We start from the raw sequence: 19603 nt of genomic DNA, 5'->3' as shown, positions 1-19603 counted from the left end.
ATCTATCTATCTATCTATCTATATATATATATATATATATATATATATATATACATACATACATACATACATACATACAGTGGGTCTGTCTGTGCTACATATATTTAGTTCCCTGTGGGGGCCAGCAGGGTGAGCAGCTTTATTTCCCGGGTCCATGTCCCCCTCTGACCCCCCTCTTGTGTTCGCCGCTGAGGTTGACCGTGTCCCGGCGCTAGGACCCAGCACACGTGAGCTCCTGTAGTGGTCCAGAGGGTGGAGCCGGTGAACAATGACTGGTAGGACCAGCAGATGCAGAACATCTGAACCCGCCTCCCCGCCTCTGAAGCCCCGCTGGACGAACGGACGGACCGGGGCGGACCGACGGCCACCGACGACCCGGGCTCAGCCTGAAGGCTCGTTCAGAGATCCGAGCCGCGGCGGAGTGAATGAACGGGCTCCTCTGCGCGTCTCCTGCGTGTGGAAGTGGAAGTGGGTCATGCGGACCACCGGAGGAGCGGGAGATAAACACGCAGCCTCCCGCAGCTGCCTGGCCGGTTAACGGCTCCCACATCCCGCTTCTCGCGCTCCACATGCGGCTCTGATTCCCCCGAACAAAATCTCACACTGACGGACAGAACCGGGGCTCCAACTCCTCTGTTCTGGAGAAATATTGTTGCCATTCGAAAGCGAAGAATCGGTTAGTCGGTTCCGAGCAGATGCAGGACCATGGAGGAGAGAGGCAGGTCGCCAGCAGGTGAGCAACCCGCGATGAGGAGTTTCAACTGGGTCCAGAAGCAGTGGTTCTGGAAAATCCAGTCCACGAATACTCCAATTCATCATTCAAACCAAATGACCTCTGACCCTTTGACCCTTATTCCGAATTTACTCTGTTTTGTGCAGCAAATCGTTCAGGTTTTCTTCTTCCGGTTTCTAAGAGAAAAATTAATCCAACAGAAAATGTAAGATCCAAAGGAAACCAGAGAAACTAAACTGGGAGAAATTAAGGATGGAATAATTATTCAGATGAATGTTATTAAAATAACCTTCAGCTAATTTACTGAAGTCCAATAATCGCTATTGGTAATTAAGACAAAGCCATAGAAAAATAGCATTTAACATGAAAAACCTTTGTCTGTAATTAAAATAACCTTCAACAAACTTTAGTTGTCAAATAATCATATATTTTGGCATAGACACAACAAAGGCAGCTATTGAGCCAAAACTGTACAAAAATATAAATATTTAGTACTTAATATGAAAAAACATCTTTGTTAAGTTTTACCCAGAACTCATTAAGTTGCATCTTAACGACTTTATTTTTAGCTTCACTTGGTTCAAATAAAGAAAATCTGCTATTAAACACATTTTGCTCCCCAAATGTTAGTTAATTATTCAGATCATAATAACCAGATCAGTGTTGAATTTAATTGAAGGGCTTTTCTTTTCACTAACTTTTAATATGTTTATTTTCTTATTTTAAAAAGGAATTGAGTTATTTTTGTTTAATTACTTCTGATACTGTACACAGTAAGCTGCAGGTGATTCAATAAAAATCAGCAAAATGTGCCGTTTTTAAAAAATCTGATCAATTATCAGAATAATTGTTGAAATGATCAATTATTAAAATAATTGTTAGCCCCAAAACAGATTTGTTGCAATATTCAGAGACATAAAATGGTTAAAAAAAAATCATAATTTTGATGCATTTTCATAACTTTGGTCGCATCATTTTTCCTGAACAGCTGCTCACTTGTTTTCCCCTCTGCTCTTTAATCCTCATGTCTATTGTTAGCCGATGCAGAAAAATGGACCAGATAGGTGGAATCTCATTTCTAATGCATCTTAACGACTTTAAAATCCATCTGACTTTAAAATTCCTGCAAAAAGCCAAACCTGGAGGCTGCAAATGGGTCACAAACACGGCAGAGGGACCAGCGACTCGTGTTTGTTTGCTTCTGCAGACCTGCTTTTTGTTAAAGAGGCCAAAACAATTCATATTCAAAGCAGCCTCTGGTTGCTGCATTAATAATTCACATTTCAGGGTGATTTCCCAGTAAGAATCGACAGCTGATGAGCAGTTTTTCTGGGGGAAACATGCTCCTCACATATTCTCTGAAATTGTCTCCTCTAAATGCAGCTCGGTTAAATGTTTCAGGCAGAAAATAGCAGCAAAAATGAGTTTTCATGCTGTTAGAGAGGAAATTGACCCACTCCAGCTGGAATAAACAAACCGTTTCCCTCCAAACCAAATGACTCAAAGAAATGAACATGCATAATTAAAATGTTTATGATTATTACTTGAAAATAAAAGGGAAATGTTTGGATTTTTTTTTTACGCTGGTTGTTTTAAATGCAGATTCACTTTGCAGAGGGAAATAAACAAATCCTGCAAGCATGTAAATAAGTTATAATGAATGAAAACAAATGTTGTCCTTTTCTTGACTTAAATAGCTCATTTCTGTGAAGTCCCTTCATTTGAGCTGTTTTTAAAAGCAAATCTCAACTGTTTTGTCAATTTAGTGAGATTTCTTTAGATTATGTGGCTTGAAATGATCAGGCATTAAATAAATATAATGACATTTTGATATTATTACTGTATTTATTACAAGGTTTGGAGCATTAACTTCTGCAATCGTTGATCACCTTTGGAAGAGTAACGAACAACATTCCCAGGCAGCAACAGGGAACGTTAGCACTGTGCTAACAGTGCTAGCACCCTGCTATCAGTGTTAGCACTGTGCTATCAGTGCTAGCACCGTGCTAACAGTGCTAGCACCATGCTAACATTTTTCTGGTATTTAATAGCTTTATTATTAAATTAGAGGAACACAAAAACTGAAATATACAGAAATATCTGCAGCCGGAAAGCGGGTGATGTAAACATCAACCATTGATTATTGGAACAATAGGAAAAGTCAACTGCAGTACCACCGTTTAACCCAAGGAGGGCAGCACTGAAATGTAACTAATTTCCATGAAAATCTAAAAATGTACACAGAAACATAAAGATTTAATCTTTAAGACAAATTCAGATGTTCTGTCTGTTAATAAATGAGTTGACTGGGTTTATTTACTCAGTAAGAACTGATTGATGAAACTAATTGATCATGTTTTTCTCCGTTAGAAGATGTTTTTTGTGAATTGGTGCTACGTTATGGGACTGTTGTAAAAGAGGTAATAAGAACTATTTACTTCTTTTCACATCTCAAGAGACCTGATTATTGATAAACAAACCAATAACAAAGTGTGATTTATATCAGAGGTTCCCAACGTTTCTGTTCCCCCAAACAGCATTAGCATTAGCTTAGCACAGACAATATCACAAAATATTTAAAGAAACATCAACATTAAGAAGGTTTTTTGTTCATTATTCAGTAATTATTACGTTTAATTTACCGTCATAGTGATAATTTAACATTTCAATGCCCGCTCCAGCTCGAGCTGACACGGTTTCAGTTGATCCCTAACTGGTTTTCAGTTTCAAAGTGAAGGAGGGAGCAGCTTAGCGAATCAACATTTGCCACTTCCAGCAGAACTAATCACCTTATGCCGCCGTTGCATCATTTAGCGACACCCCATTTTACTGAGCTCATGTTAGCATCAGATTTCCCCCGTGCGTTCAGCATCAAAGAGACGCGCTCCATGTTCTGTTGGCGCCTCGCTGGATTTCTTCCCGTCTTCTTCCTCGGACGACGACTCCCTGCTGCAGCCAGAGGTTACTGGCTAGTGTGAATATAATGGTGTCGGTGGGAACAGCGTGTCCTGCAGCGACGACACTTATTATGATTGGCGTCCATAATCAGATGCCGCAGGGGAAAGTTTTTGCAGCTGGAGCTTTAATCTTTAAACTCTGATGATGATAGAAAGTGCCAGAGGAAATGCTGTGGGATGCAAATCAATGGAAAGCACTTTCAACATGCGTCCTAATCAGATTGTGAAAGATGACCTCATTTCCAAAAAGCATGAAGTTAAGAAGTTGCTGTGGATAAAAGCTGCTTTCTTTCTCGTTGGGCTGATTTCCCCCCCCAAGTTTCTTCCTGTTGTTTGAGATTATTTGGTTTAAGTTTTTCAGTATTTGGTCCAAATCTAATGTATTTTTATAGAAAATAAAAGACTAGCTGTGCTAACCCTAAATCACTAATCATAAACTTTAGTTCTGCTAAAGCTAAATACCAACACCGTATTTAGCAGAAGCTAATGCTAAAGCGCTAACTTCCATTCCAATACACCACAACCTTCTAGTACCAATTTAATTTTCTTCTGTTTCAGAAGAATAAACATAAAATCCCAATAGAAGATTTGAAAGTTTATCTTTTTAATGTGAGAATAAACTCAGGATTCAGTTTAAAATGTTTCCTCTGATTGCAGGAACACAAACCTGAAGCAGTTTTTGCTTTTGCATTTTGAATGTTCATTTTTCAGCTTCTCCTCTGCGAAGGTCACATTCATGCAAATGCTGCTGCTCGGGTTAATGACCCAGCAGTTCCCAGGTGTTTCTGCAGGGACGGATTCGGCTTCCTCAGTCGGGATCTCAGAAGGTTTTCTGCCATGTCTCGGGTTGACTTTTCCGGTTTCTGTTGAATGCCATTTCCTAATTGCATTACAAACCGAAGGGATGGCAACCTGGCCAATTAAACAAGGCTGTGGACATGTGCAAGGATAACTGTGGGCCACCAAGCTCAAAGTTTAAGATGGTGGACAAGTCTGTGCATCATTTGCCTGGAATGGCTGTTTGCACACTTTATATTGAACTGAATGACTTCTTGTTGTTTTGTTGGTTTTTGAACGTTACATATTTGGAAAATCTGGCATTCCTTTGGTTGATGTCACGGCGGCCATCTTGTTTTACAGCTTATATTTATTTGGTCTTTACGGCAGAATATTAGGCTCAGGCTGCAATATTTATGAAGTCATAAAAAGCCCAAATGCTGCGAATTAGCTGCACTATGATGCAAACATGGGACTGCTGTTTTGAGCAGTTTGTGTGTTTGTCCTTATCAAATAAACTAAAATAAGGAAAATGCTGTAATATTAGGAGAATAAACTACTTTAGCAGAATGAAGAAGTAATTTTCTGAGAACTCTAACATAAAAACTAACAAAAAATAAAAAAATATATTGAGCATATTGTGAATTTGTAACGTTTTTTTTAGAACATTTTTGATATTTTAAACAAAATGTTTCTGTTTTTTTAGTAGAATTTTTATTTTTTTAAATTTTCTACCTACAAAGACCCTAACTGGACTCTGTCTGAATCGTTTCTCTTTTTGGTATCGTTTCTCTTTTTGGTATCCTTCTGCCATCTTTGTTTCTGTATCAACTGGCTCCTCTTAAGGATGACCAGCTGCGCCCTCTGCTGGATGGCGTCCAAACTGCATCACTGCAAGAAGCTCTAAACCAGGGGAGTCAAACTCCCGTCCTCCAGGCCGCTGGCCGTCCTGCAGGTTTTAGATCTGCAGATCGGTTCTCCGGTGCCTTAATGACCTAATTATTGTATTCAGGTGGTGGAGCAGAGGCTCATCTAAAGGTTTCAGGGACCCAGGCCTCCAGGACTGGAGTTTGACACCTGTGGTCTAAATGGACATTATTAGTTCATCTCATTTTAATCAAATAAACCATTAATTGACAATTAATTGTAAGTCAATTGTTTACATTCTTAATTATGAATATATGATTTCATAATTTGCTACGTACGACTCATGGAATGGAGGATTGGCTTTTATTGCAGTCAGTTCTTATTTATCTTTTTAGAAAATAAACAAAAAAATAGATTAAAAGTGGATATGTTATGAAAAAATGTGGGATTTTATCTTTAAGCTGTTGCTGCTGAGCGCTGAACCAAACCCGTCCAGTCAGAGTCGCCTCCGTTCGTCCTTCCAGTGTCACTGCGGACGTTTCCGCTCTCAAAGTTTTGGGGACGTTTCACCTTGGCCAGCGTCCTTCCTGGCTCATTGGTCCTCCCAGCAGGAGGCCAGGTGAATCTGGAGCGCTAACAGCAGGGCTCCGTACGGGAGCCAGGCCCAGCTCAGAGCAGGTGATTTGTCAAAGTGAGAGTCTGTGGCTCCGAGAGCAGCGCAGCAGAAGGAGCTTTTTTCTTTCACTGGGTTTGACAAACAGCAGAAAAAAACGACCTTTAGACATCATCTGTTTCTGTCAGGTTGTTTTAGCGCGTCGCACAAAAATAAATGGGCTCGTCTGAAGTACCATGTAGAACTGAAAGTCAGTTGAAATCCTGGTTTCTGCACAGGATGTCAACTTCATGAGGAAGAGGATTGAGAAAGCAGGAAGAAATCTGACTTTTCTTCAAAATTCTGATGTTTTTCTCAGAATTCTGTGTCAAAATCCGGCTAAATAACCAAATATTTCTTGGTGTATTTCACCGATATTGTCAGAATATGTAAATATTTATGTAACTGTTTCTCCTCGTTATCCAGACTGCAAGCCGCCTCAAATTCAGTTTTAACACCAAATTTGCCTGATGGAGCAAAAACAATCGAAACAATTCTGACTCAGAAAGAAAATCCTGAACTCTGAGATTAAAATCAGTATTTATTTTTTCTCATGGACTCGACGTCCTCCGTGGTTTCAGTTGGAACCAGTTTCAGTTCTAACGGGCTGGTTCTGTTGGAAGCCCATTAAAACAACCTGACAGAAACAGATGAAGCCAAAAGGTTTGGTTTGCAGACAGAAACGGCTTTGGTCTCGCTGGGTTTCTCTCTGTGAGCTGGAGGCAAAGCATGTTGGGCGTTTTGACAGCTAATTGAGAAATCGGTCCTCATTAATAATGGCTGTTTGGCCCAGAGCAAAGCGGCTAGTCTATTAGCAGAGATGGTGAAGACGTGGCGAGAGTCTGCAGTCTATTTATTTTTTTAGTTTGTGTTTGTAGAAACATGCAGACGGGGAACGGATCAGTAGCTGCTGAGTTCAGCCTGTTAGGATGTTTTAACGCCAGCCATGTTCATCCGACTCCATTCTGGTTGTCCAGAAAGTCCGGTTTGATTGTGGAGGTTTAAATGCTAACATTGAATTCTGGTCCTCCAAACCAGGATGGTTGAAGTGAACTCTGGTTCAGTTTGATATCATATGTGAACACCAAGTGGACCAGAGATCACTCCAAAAGGAAGTGGACTACAGCACAGGGCATTGTGGGTAAATACAACCAAAACAAATGTGCTAGTTTAACGCTAGCAGGAGAAATAGATGATGGTCTTTAGCTAAACATAATAGAGAAATCCTACAACCTCTAAAATTCGATTCCACTCCATGTTTGCTTACATTTCCTGAAGAAGAAAGCTTTTCAGTCTATACTCCGGTCGCGATTAATCGATTACTAATTTAGTTGACAATTATTTTAATTATTTAGTCATGAAAATAACAGTTGTTGAACTTTCCACCTTTTCTCTAAGAGAAGAGCAACTTCAGCAGAGCTGGAAGAGTTCAGTCAGGATTACTTCAATTATTGATTAATCACGATTAGTTCAATTAATCACAATTAGTCAAATTAATCACAATTAGTTCAATTAATCACAATTAGTTCAATTAATCACAATTAGTTCAATTAATCACAATTAGTCCAATTAATCACTATTAGTCCAATTAATCACGATTAGTCCAATTAATCATTTCGGCCCTAAATAAAAACAATGAAAATGACAGCTTTGCGCCTTGTTCTCGGAGGACAGCAGTTCAGTGGGCGTATTTAAAGCGTTTGGAGACATTTGGGTCGGACTGAGTCGGACTGGAACCTCCAGGTATTAAAACAGGATGGTCTGTATGTGGAGCGTGTGATTGCTACCTTTTCTTTCGGATGAAGCAGCAGTTAGCCACAAACGCTGCAGTTGTGCTGCAGCCTGCAGCTGCTTCCTGTGAGAGGTGAAAGCACAAAGGGCCTTTGACGGCGCCTCCGATACGCCGGACCGAGCCGCTCTCTGCCAAAAGCCTCCACACAATCATCCCTCAGATAACCCAACTCCACTGGCACACCGCCGAGGCTCTGTGCTGTGTTTCCTGAGACGACCAACCTTCTCGTCACATTTCAAGACTCCTAATCCAGTTTTTCCCAGGGAAACCGAGGAGGCGGGATTGTTTTTGTGGGTAATGAGATTAGGAGCTGGGGCTGAGTGTAGGGACAGTCGAGCAGCTTCACTCGGCTCTCTGTGAGCCATGCAGGGTGGGCGCTAACAGGAAACATGCTAACATGTTTAATCATTAGCATGCTAACATGCTAGTGCTCTGTCTTTCTGGGATTAACGTTAAATCACCAACCAGAACCACTGATCGGTCTGGACTGCAACAAACACTTAAAGGATGAAAAATCCACACCGTCTTTTATCTTCACTTTCATGGCTGTGATTTGCAAAGCATCTTCTATGGAGCAGTAATAGTCCCAAAATTCATTACATGTCTACAGGGCAATTCCACCTTGGTCTGTCACAATAATAAATTTTGCTGGACAATTAATTGTCCCAGAAGCTATGATAAATGATAATATTGTTGGTTTTAGATAATTTTCAAGTAATATAATGTTAATAATGCAAAAACACATTCTCAAATATCCATAAACTTTAAATTCTAATGAACATTTAATACCAGATCTGAAAGACATTTTAATTAATCAAAATAAACAAACAAAAGAACAAATAAAATGAATAATGAAGTCTCTATAAACAAAATTAACCTTCAAAAAAGGTCTGATTTAAACCAAAGCCCTGACATAAGAGTTTAAGCAACCAATTTTTGGTACAAAAAAAATAAATAATAATCACTTACATGAAAATTATTGAGCTTGTTTTAAATCGTCATTAATTGATTTATTTCTTATTGTTACAGGCCTAATTCCATCTACTTTTCATTTCGTCTTGCTTAAAAACTTCAGTACTTGGAGGTGATTGTCCTCCAAAACAAGATTTGTTATGTTTTATTTGAGACAAAAATTGTAATATTTGTTGCATCGCACACATTTCCCTCTTTCGCCAGTGGGGGCGCTGCACCAAGAAACACTGAAAGAAACTATATGCATAAAAGCAGCTAACTAAGCCCATGCTAACCCTACGCTGTTCAATGCTAACACTAGCCTGTCCAAGATTAAGACCTGTCTATATCTGATGATGGAGGAGCCTCTTCAAAGCTAACGCAAGCTAACATTCCTCTGAGTTAAAAATGTCGGTAACTGAGTCATGATTATTGATCATTAATCACATCAGCAAGTTGCTTCAGAATGGATATAGCTTCTTGCCACAAGGAAACAGTCACCACTGGGTGCACAACAGTCTTAATTTTGGCACTAATACCACGCCATAATTCTCCCTGTTTCCAGATTTCTCCTTTCATAACAAAACCACAGAGATTCAGTCCAACTCGACTTTATCTCCTCCTACCAGATCTTCTCCCTCCAAAAACCTGAACCAAACTTTCTGATCCATGTTCTCCCATCTACATTCACCTCCAAAGCGCCTCGTTAATTTATGGTTTTCCACCAGTGAGTGGCAGACACATTTTGGGCGCTCTTCTTTGAACCTAGTTTAAAGCAGCGCTGCTGTGAAATTGGCTGCAGGGAAAGAAAAAGGAACAAAAGAGAAGCTTTTAGCTCTGAATGACGGATGAAAAAGGCCATGAGCAGAATAGCTTGTGCTGATTTGGAGCCATTTGTATTGTGTGTGTGCATGCTGTGCATGATTGGATGATTAAATCTGATTGGTTGTGCAGGGAGGCTGAGTTAAGGAGATGGAGACAGTGGGTAAGATCATTAGTGGGATGTGTGTCGTTTGTTTTAGTTTCGCTGTTGTTCAAACAGTAACTGAGACAGAAGCAATCTCACTTCATGTGAAGCTTCCTGATTTAGTTCTTCTAGAATTGCAACTGATGATCATTTCAGATTGATATATCAATTATTCTAACGATTAATCCAATTTAAAAATGGCACATTCTACAGATTTTACATTTGACCACTTCAGCCTTTTTCATAGAAAATTAAAATACATTGAAAGGTGTAAATAAACAAATAATTCCTTTTTCAAAATTAACATTTAATTTGCTGTTAAACTTTCAACCTTTTTTCTGAGAACAGAAACATAAGCAGTGTTGGTGGAGTTCAGCCAGTCAATATTATTTCTGTAATAATAATCATGATTAAATCGATTAATCATGATTAATTGGACTAATCATTTCAGTCCTAAATAAAAGTAATGAAAATAATTAGTTTTACTTTCCAATATTTTTCTATGAGAACTGCAATATAGACTGTCCTGGTAGAGTTCAGTTCCAAGAATCAATTAATTACGATTAATCTGATTAATCGTTTGAGCCCTATATTTTTCTGACCTTTAACCTCCACTTTCAGCATCTCTTCTGTTTCTGCAGGCCTCCCTGTAAATGCAGATGTAGTTCCTGCTCTTGTAAGCGCGCATGAAGCTGTCAGCTCCGGATTTATTGCCATTTGCTCCTCTTTCTGCTATTGATTTTTCGGTAGCTGCTTGCCAGTAAGTGCTGTCTGAGGCCTGAAAGCTTAGCAGAGCCGTCTGGGCGCAGCAGGAAGTCTGATGCATTTACTGAAAGTTCTCCTGATGGCGGTGCTCGCCCCGAATCGACAGCGTGAAACCCGAGAGCCGCCATGTTGGAGAAACGTCGATTCTAACCGTGTTTCCTTTCCCACCAGCGTGCCGCAGAGCGTCAAGGCGAGCCTGTCTCTCTCCCCCTCCGGGCCGGGGCGAGCGGGCAGCGGCGGCGGGTCGCCCACGTCCAAACCGGGCTACTGCGGAGCGGTGCCGGTGGAGGACATGCAGGCGCTGGCCATCAGCTCGCTGTCCGCCGCGGACGTGGCCAAGCAGTACGAACACATCCGGGAACTGGGGAAGGGAACATACGGCAAGGTGGACCTGGTGGCTCACCGCACGCAGGGTGAGTTACTACCCTGTACGGGAGCCCATTAGTGCCACAGATCGACAAAATAATAATAATCTGACTACAATCTCAGAAAATTGTTTCTTCATGGTTAATTTGGTGGCATGAACACGGAACGTGAGTAAAAATGAAATTCTTGTTTGAGAAATCCTTTCATTTCCATGGCAACCATTCAGCAATCCAAAACGCCTGGGTGTATATAGCTCCGCCTTCGAGACGCAGCCCCTCCCCCTCTCAGCTCCTTCAGACTAGCCAGCAGCAATTAGCAAACAGCAGGTGGAACTGCTCAGCTCATTAAAGGAGCTGCTGCTCAGAGCAATGCTGGTAAAACCATGAAAGGGTTAATAGAGGAGCCATGTTGGGACGACTTTCTGGAGGCGGAGCTTCAGAAACAGCAGAAGTTTTTAAAGAGACAGAGGCCCAATTTTAAGACGACGGAGCAGGTCAAATTTCTTTGAACTCACGTTTGATATATACAGCAGCTTTATAACAGAAGGTAACACAATAACCTGATGCTATAGAATCGCACTGTGTAGCTGGAAAACACACAAGTTTTTGTTTCTAATGTGACGAATGTAAGGAGTTGCTTATTCACAACATTTAAGGTTTCCTCTGCAGGGATCCAGCAGAGCAATCTGAAACGATTTCTCCTGGTTTTTTAGGCACCAAAATGGCGCTGAAGTTCGTGACGAAGAACAAGACGAAGCTGAAGAGTTTCCTGCGGGAGTTCAGCCTGACGGGTTCTCTGAGCTGCAGCCCGTTCATCATCAAAGTCCTGGACGTTCTGTTCGAGACGGAGGACAGCTACGTGTTCGGCCAGGAGTACGCCCCCGCCGGCGACCTTTTCGACATCATACCGCCGCAGGTAGCGCCAGCACAACGCCCTGCATCAGTCGCCAACTTTAGTTTTTAAAATTAATATCTAAATAATTTTCTTAGAAAGTATTTGTCTTTTATAATACAGCTTTAACAAAAAGTAAAACCAAGATTATACTGAAACTTTTGCTTTTATGCACCAAAATCATCTTTATTTTTTATTAAACTTGAATATAGCGAGCTTTTTGAAAAAATGAGACTTAATCCTGCTCTTATTGAAAATAATTTTATTCAATTGAGCCCAAAAGAAACTGAAAACTAAAAACCTTTCTATTGATTCAGCAAACCTTCGAAATCCGCTCTGGCGTTTTTGGGTCATTTTTGGTGAAAAACTTGCTGGAAATTCAAAGAGTTTCAAATGTTGAAACTCAAAAATGTCAAATTAGAACAATTTCTAATTTGGAAAACAGACGTGGAAATGTTTCTTTTCCACGTTTTTCTGAGAATATTTCAGAGATTTATCTCAAAATGTCCAATTTTTTTATTTTAGTTTTGAAACTCTAAAATTTCCAGGTTTTTTTCTCTCAAATTTTTTGACTTTTGGAGTTCAGGAATTTCAAAGTTTTTTTTCTCTCAAATATATATTTTTTAAACGTTAAAATTATCAGTTTTTTTCTCGAAAATTTTAGAAGTAATTCTAAAAAATTTCAGCTTTTGGGCGGAAATTGACCCAACAATAAATTGGATCAATAATAAATATCCATTGTGAAAAGATAACTTTAAAAAAATCAACCTTTATCATCTTGATGTTTCTCATTTTGTTTTTTGGTTTGTTTTTTGTTTTTGGTTTGGTTTTTTGGTTTGGTTTGATTACTTTTGAGTCGGCAGCTTTGAACAACATGAGAAAAGTTTGGACATCTCGGCCGAAACGAAGCGCTGCAGTCGGTCATAATGTTTGAAGTTTTAATAATCTCTCCTGGGGATGAATTTCCTTCTGCACCAGATTTTACGGTTCCAGTCGCTCCATCCAGCTGATGTGCAGGGACTTCAAGGCTGCTTTAAAGAGGCGCTACAACTGATTGCAGGAAAAATTACAAAGAAAATCCATATTTTAGTATTCCTTTATCAGCATGTCGACGTTCTTTTCCAAACCGCGTCTTCATTTAGTTTCTCCTCCCTCTGTCACTTCTGCAGGAGAGCTCTGAGAAAAATAATCCTCAGCAAATGTCAATGAGACAAAAAATAACCCACGAAAATAGAAAATGTTCAAATGAGAATTTCATTCATTAAAGGAAAAAAAAGAACCAAATTAACCTGATGTGGAAATATTTAGCTCAGAGCTAAATATTTAGCCTCATTGTTGTTGTGAATACTGAATACTTTATTTAGACAGCAATATATTTAGTTTTAAGCTAGATATTTAGATCCAAAACTAAATATTTAATGTAGCAACCTAATATATCAAGTTTTTAGGTAAATATTTAGCTAGTAAGCTACGTAGTTAGCCTACAACAAAATTTATGTCCAAACAAAAATAATTAGCAAGGAAGCTATATATTAAGCTTGAAACTATATATTTAGCTAGTAGCTAAATATTTAGTTTCAAACTAAATATTTAGCTAATATTGAAATTCACTTGCTGATCAGTGGACTACAAAAACAAAAGCTGGCTTGTCTTTTGGTAGCAGTTGATGCTGCCAGAGTTTGATGCTGCTGTAGTTTGATGCTGCTGTAGTTTGATGCTGTCGTAGTTTGATGCCGTCGTAGTTTGATGCTCTCGTAGTTTGATGCTGTCATAGTTTGATGCTGTCGTAGTTTGATGCTGTCGTAGTTTGATGCTGCCGTAGTTTGATGCTCTCGTAGTTTGATGCTCTCATAGTTTGATGCTCTCGTAGTTTGCTCTCATAGTTTGATGCTCTCGTAGTTTGATGCTGTCGTAGTTTGATGCTGTCATAGTTTGATGCTCTCGTGGTTTGATGCTGCCGTAGTTTCATGCTCTCATAGTTTGATGCTGTCGTAGTTTGATGGTCTCGTAGTTTGATGCTCTCGTGGTTTGATGCTGCCGTAGTTTCATGCTCTCATAGTTTTGCTGTCGTAGTTTGATGCTCTCGTAGTTTGATGCTGTCGTAGTTTGATGCTGCCATAGTTTGATGCTCTCGTGGTTTGATGCTGCCGTAGTTTTCAGGCGGTAGTTAATCTTGGAGACAGGAGTTCTTGGTTAGCTTTTCATTTGAAAACAGTTTTTTTGTTTGTTTGTTTGTTTTGGCGAGATTATTTCTCTGATATTAAAATCATCTTGATCTGTAGCGTTGAGGAAACCGTCAGAAATGTTTTTTCCATCTGTCCTGCAGGTCGGCCTGCCGGAGGACATGGTGAAGCGCTGCATGCAGCAGCTCGGTTTGGCTCTGGACTTCATGCACAGTAAAAACCTGGTGCATCGGGACGTCAAACCCGAAAACGTGCTTCTGTTCGACCGCGAGTGCCGCCGCATCAAGCTGGCCGACTTCGGCATGACGCGGCGCGTCGGCTGCCGGGTGAAGCGGGTGAGCGGCACCATCCCCTACACGGCGCCGGAGGTCTGCCGGGCCAACCGCGCCGAGGGCTTCCTGGTCACCACCAGCATGGACGTGTGGGCGTTCGGCGTGCTGGTCTTCTGCATGTTGACGGGGAACTTCCCCTGGGAGGCCGCCATGCCGGCCGACGCCTTCTACGAGGAGTTCCGGCGCTGGCAGAAAGCGGGCTTCCCCGCCGGGACTTACCCGTCCCAGTGGCGCCGCTTCACCGACGACGCGCTGCGCATGTTCCAGAGGCTGCTGGCCGCCGAGCCGGAGAAGCGCTGCGGCGTGAAGGACATCTTCTGCTTCATCAAGTACGAGCTGGTGAGCGAGCTGCGGCGCCGGGCGTCCTACCGAGCCAAACGGGGCGAGAGGTCCAGCTCCGGAGTGTGCACCGGCAGCTGCGCCGCGTCGTCTTCGCGTTCCTCCATCAGACACCCGGAGCCGTCCACGCCCCCCGGAACGTCCTGCCTCCGCCCGGCGCCGCTCAAACGTAGCGTCCTGTCCGACCCGCTGTCTCCCAGAGACGAGGCCGGGCAGCACCAGTCCCCGGGCCGAGACAAGAACAAGAGTCAGATGGTCATGGCGACTGCCATCGAAATCTGCGTTTGAGCACTGATGGCTCACAGGTCTGACGGCATAAAGCTGCCATTTTAGATTGAATAAATGACCAAAAATATGGCAGGAACTCAGACATTTTGAGAATAATTGAATAAATATTATAGAAGAATTTTGAAATCAAATTTTGTGAGCTCCAAAAGTCAAAAATGTGATGATAAAAACGAAAACAAATTTCCAAAAGTTGCACATTTTCCACTTTTCACACTCAGAAATTTTATCTTTCTCCTAGAAAATTTCTGGGGGCCAATATAAATTTTTGTTTTTTTTTCGAGCATATTTTCATTTTTGGACCTCAAAACTTCAATTTTTCTCAGAATGTTTGGCATTGAAAAATCTTGGAAATTTGTATGTTTTGAAATTTGAAAATATGGTTAAAAAAAAGTGAAATCTTGAAATTAACCAAAAATATTTTCAAGAATAGCAGCTGACCTGAATTTTCAACTTTTTAAATTCTTGAAATTTTTGACTTGTGAAACTTAGAAATTTCAAGTTTTTTGATAAAAATATCTCAGATTAATGTTTTTGTTGTTGTTGTTTTGAAAATTTTCTCAGTTCCAGTCTCAGAAATTTCCCAGTTTCTTCCAGAAATTTTCTGAGATAAAACTCAAAATTTCTGAGTTTCTTGGTGGAAATGTTCTCTTTTTTTTTATCTAAATGGTCCCGATGTGGCGTTTTAGAGAAGAGACGTTAAAAGTGACCTATTTATGCTTTCTTGAAAGATTTTAGGATAAATATATGGCCTATACAAAACATGTTTATTACATTTTTTTGAACAAAATCACTCTGGGATAAGGTGATTTTAGTCAAAATGAGCTGTTTTGTCACTTTAAATCCCAATTAGCTGCTTCTGGCCACGCCCCCCAACTCAACGTTTACACTCACGTGAAAATGGCTGCAAACAGATCCGCAATTATACAACAGGACATCTTTGAAAAGCAGAAGTGGAGCCTCCTGCACAACCACCAAGAATGCAGCAAGAGGTTTCTGGATGTTAAGTCAAGAACGAAACACTTTTCAGCGGTAAAACCTGTGAAGCAAACGTGCTGGAGCTCGGCAGCTGTTGCTAGGTAACAGGGCTCGACAACGGTTACTAGGTTACTTCAATGTGACTTAACAACAAGGAGGTTTTTGAAACACTAAAAAAACTGAACTTATTGCCAGAAAAATGGTTATTTGATTAGATTTTTTTAAAGATCTTGTTCTGTTTTTCTAAAAGCAGTAGAAACCCAAATGGAAGTATAAAAACATGTAAAAGGTGAGTTTAGCATAATTGGCCTCCTTTAATGGCTTCCAGAGACGTGAAGCTCAGGATCCAAACCCACGCTGGGGGAAATGGACGCCATCAATCAGCGGCGAACTGTCGGACAGCCTGTCAGTGAAACTCGATTCCTTTTGGGGTTGATTTGTGACCAAAGACCGATTCCTGAGCAGAGAAGCCATGCAGGCGGCGCCGCTCCTCGTTCAGCCAGTCGGACATTTCCGGCCCAAACGCTTTGTGGTGGTGCTAATTACGCTCAAGTTAGCTTCCCTCCATGTTCCAGAGCTTCACTGCTTGCTTATCTGCAGTAAAATGTAACAGTAAAGTCAGATTTTGTCACTTTATAGCTGCAAACTTTGAGATTTTATGTGAACTGAAAGTAGGACTGGGCAACGAGAATAAGAAAATAAAATCTCATTTTTATCTATTTTACTTTTACTTCATGTATGCAAATGACAAGTGGCTTTTATTATTTATCTAAATTTGATTTTCTTAAATTTTTTATTCTGTGACAAAAACACTCAACCCTCTTCATAGATCAATAAACTTATCATCTATTATCTCTATTATTACAATTATCCCTTCTGTGCAATGAATTATTAAACTAAGAGTTTAATAATGTCATATTTGCAAAATAAAGATCCAGTTTGACCAGAACATTTTTAAATTTACAAATAGTACTTAAATAATTAATCTGAATGAGCGGCTCAGTCAGTTTATCTCAAAGATCAGCGAGTGATGATAATTTGAAACTAATTTGTAGTAAGACAAAATATTTCCTTATTTTTAAAACCCATAACTTCAGAAGATAATCACTATTCCTCATAAGTTATTCATGTATTTTCTTAATATCACGACTTCATTGCCGTAATTGGAAAATAAAATCATAGCTTCACCCTAAAACCCGAATTCAAAGTCCAAGTGGAAATGCAATTAGTGGAAAAAAAAATTTAATTTTCCAACAATCAAAACTTGAAAAACCCAAAATTTGCTAAACTGATGAAGCTGATTAATCACTCAGCCCTAACTGGAAGAAACCTGCTAGGTTTGCACTTTTAGAGATTCTGTTTTTGTTTGTTTTGAGAAAGAAAATGATCTCTGAAGCATGATGCTGCCACCACCCAATCTATCACATAAAATCTACGCTGAAGTTTGTGGTTCTGATGTGACAAAATATTGTAGATTTAACAGTAATTTGGGTAAACAAGTCAGGAGAACAAATTAAGGTGGTAACTGCATTTTACTGCCATTTCTGAGACCTCCTGTTGACCTCCAGTGCATAAAACCAGATTTATCTAAGGGAAAGAATTACTAAAACAGATAAGAAATAAAACCCTCAGTGTAGCAGCTTGGATGAGACGTGTCTTTATGACGGTGTCTAGACTCGAGAGACGGACTCTCAGCGCTAAGAATCAACTCAGGACTCTTCAGTGGAAAACTTCCTGTTTAATCACTGATGGAAACTCGTGTGGAGGCTGGAGGACGCAGCTGGCACTTTTCAATGACTCTGCAAGACGCTACAAAAACAGAGATGTCGCACTCTGGACGAAAAAGGAGAAATCTTCGGTGTGTCTAAAGTTTCAAAAGCACAACGTCTTTTTTTATTAGTAATTACTGTTAGAGAAAGTTATGACTCTAAGTTGTACATTGGTTGATATTTGCACCATATAATCAGGTAGTTCAATGTAGCTGAACTCTTTTTCTACAACAGTGAAGGCGTTTCCAGTTCATAGTGTATGTAGCAAAAATGACCATCATCGATCAAAACATCTCGATGGGTGATCTATAACAGTGTAGCGTCTTCTGTTAGTTCACTACCATACTGTTCTGGTTTTGATTTCTATTAATCTACTTTTTATTTTCACACAGATTGACATGAGTTCTATTGTACAATAGAGGATTGGGCCCAATTTAAGAGATTTAAAGCCATAATATTATGAGAACATGACGCAATGTTACCTTAAGACAGTTGTGAAATTATGAGAAAAATTTAATTGTATTAAGAAATATTTCCGATTTCCATCTACAAATGGAGCACACCACAGTTCTCAAGTCGGAGAAATATTTTGGATTTTCTAATAGTGGTGGTGCTAACTGCAGTTAGCATTGCTAAGATGATAACAATGTATTTGTCTCCATTTTATGCTTTGAAATTTTAAGAAACATTTTCACCAAAAATATGTGAGGGTAAAATTTAGACTCTCAGAGGAGTTAACGTAGAGTTTCGCTATGTTTTATAGCGTGGCGGCCATGTTGGATGTTACCTTTGGGCTGCCCGGGGTCGGCCATGTTGGTTGTTACCTTTGGGCTGCCCGGGGTCGGCCATGTTGGTTGTTGGGCTGCCCGGGGTCGGCCATGTTGGTTGTTACCTTTGGGCTGCCCGGGGTCGGCCATGTTGGTTGTTGGGCTGCCCAGGGTCCTCCGTCTTTCCCTGAGATCTTAAGAGTGTTTGCTTGTTAACTGGGACTACAAAAAGAAAACAAAGGTTATTTCATTTGCTGCCATTACAAAACCTCAAACTTTGTATAAAAAAGCATTTTATATGGAGTGTCTTACTTTTAGTGCAACAATGAACAGCATTCAAACCTAAAGGTATTTTGTAATACTAATATATCTGACCCGCAATGTTTTGGTTTTGCTTTCATCAATACCATTTTGTAACAAATGACTATCATTAGTTGACGTGAACTATTCTTTCTGATGGACTGTTATTGCAGGAAATCATAAAAATAATTTAATTTGAGATCTGGTCAGGCTATCCTTCCCTTTATCCTCTGTATCCTGATCCAGTGTTGGACAATTTTTCTGCCCTTAAATTAGTCTTAGAATCTATTTGTATAAAAATGTACAGGCTGTGTCCTTAAAAGAGGTAGAAACAAAATGTTAATATATGTTGAAATAAATTTATGCACCACATCCTATTGCTTCTGGGCATTTCTGAGGCATGTTTGCAAATACTGACTTTCTTTTTTTCCCTCTGCAAAGTCTCAGCCGAGCCTTGTGAAGTCCCCATCCCATTAGATGAAGGTCAGCTTGGATCACATGTGATTTCCCAAGGCGTCAGCTCCTCGTCTGTCCCTCCACCGAGCCTCCAGACTGGTGTAATGGAGCCGAAGACCAATTAACACATCTGGAGATAGGAGTTATCTGCTATCCTCTAACAGCAAAGAGGTTCAAGGACGAACAGAAAATGGCGCCGGGGTTGGGAGCCGTCATCGTGAACCCGTCCCTCTTTCTGCTGCCTGTCAGCTAATGTACCACTAAGAAGGAGAAGATACAATCAAAAAATAGAAGTAATAGATTAATTTGGGCTGTTTAGACTGTCAAGAGCAAAAAAAAAAATTTCAATGTAAACATTTAATTAGCAAGCTAAGTATTTTGTTAGCCAGCTAAATATTTTTGCTCCAATTTAAATATTTATCTCCATAAATATTTAGAAATAAATATATTTAGCTCCAAACTAAATATTTAAAGGG

General features: G+C 40.1%; 1 protein-coding gene across 1 annotated transcript; it reads left to right on the top strand.

Annotated features, from left to right (window-relative positions):
- Positions 1-252: 252 nt before the first annotated feature.
- On the top strand, positions 253-19043 carry sbk1 (SH3 domain binding kinase 1). Its single transcript, XM_055057942.1, has 4 exons — positions 253-733; positions 10633-10874; positions 11540-11742; positions 14045-19043. The coding sequence occupies exons 1-4, from the start codon at positions 696-698 to the stop codon at positions 14858-14860; spliced, it is 1299 nt and encodes a 432-aa protein (XP_054913917.1). The 5' UTR covers positions 253-695; the 3' UTR covers positions 14861-19043.
- The last annotated feature ends 560 nt before the right edge of the window (positions 19044-19603 follow it).

The sequence above is a fragment of the Poeciliopsis prolifica genome, unplaced genomic scaffold (genome assembly GCF_027474105.1).
Source record: "Poeciliopsis prolifica strain line A6 unplaced genomic scaffold, Auburn_PproV2 SCAFFOLD049, whole genome shotgun sequence".
NCBI classification, from domain to species: domain Eukaryota; kingdom Metazoa; phylum Chordata; class Actinopteri; order Cyprinodontiformes; family Poeciliidae; genus Poeciliopsis; species Poeciliopsis prolifica.
This window is presented reverse-complemented; position numbering and strand designations above follow the sequence as displayed.

Excerpts from the sequence above, each read along its gene's own strand:
- sbk1 (XM_055057942.1), top strand. The coding sequence starts at position 696 with ATGCAGGACCATGGAGGAGAGAGGCAGGTCGCCAGCAG. Across the intron at positions 10,875-11,539 it reads GGTGGCTCACCGCACGCAGG|GCACCAAAATGGCGCTGAAG; the intron begins GTGAGTTACTAC and ends CTGGTTTTTTAG. Across the intron at positions 11,743-14,044 it reads TCGACATCATACCGCCGCAG|GTCGGCCTGCCGGAGGACAT; the intron begins GTAGCGCCAGCA and ends TCTGTCCTGCAG.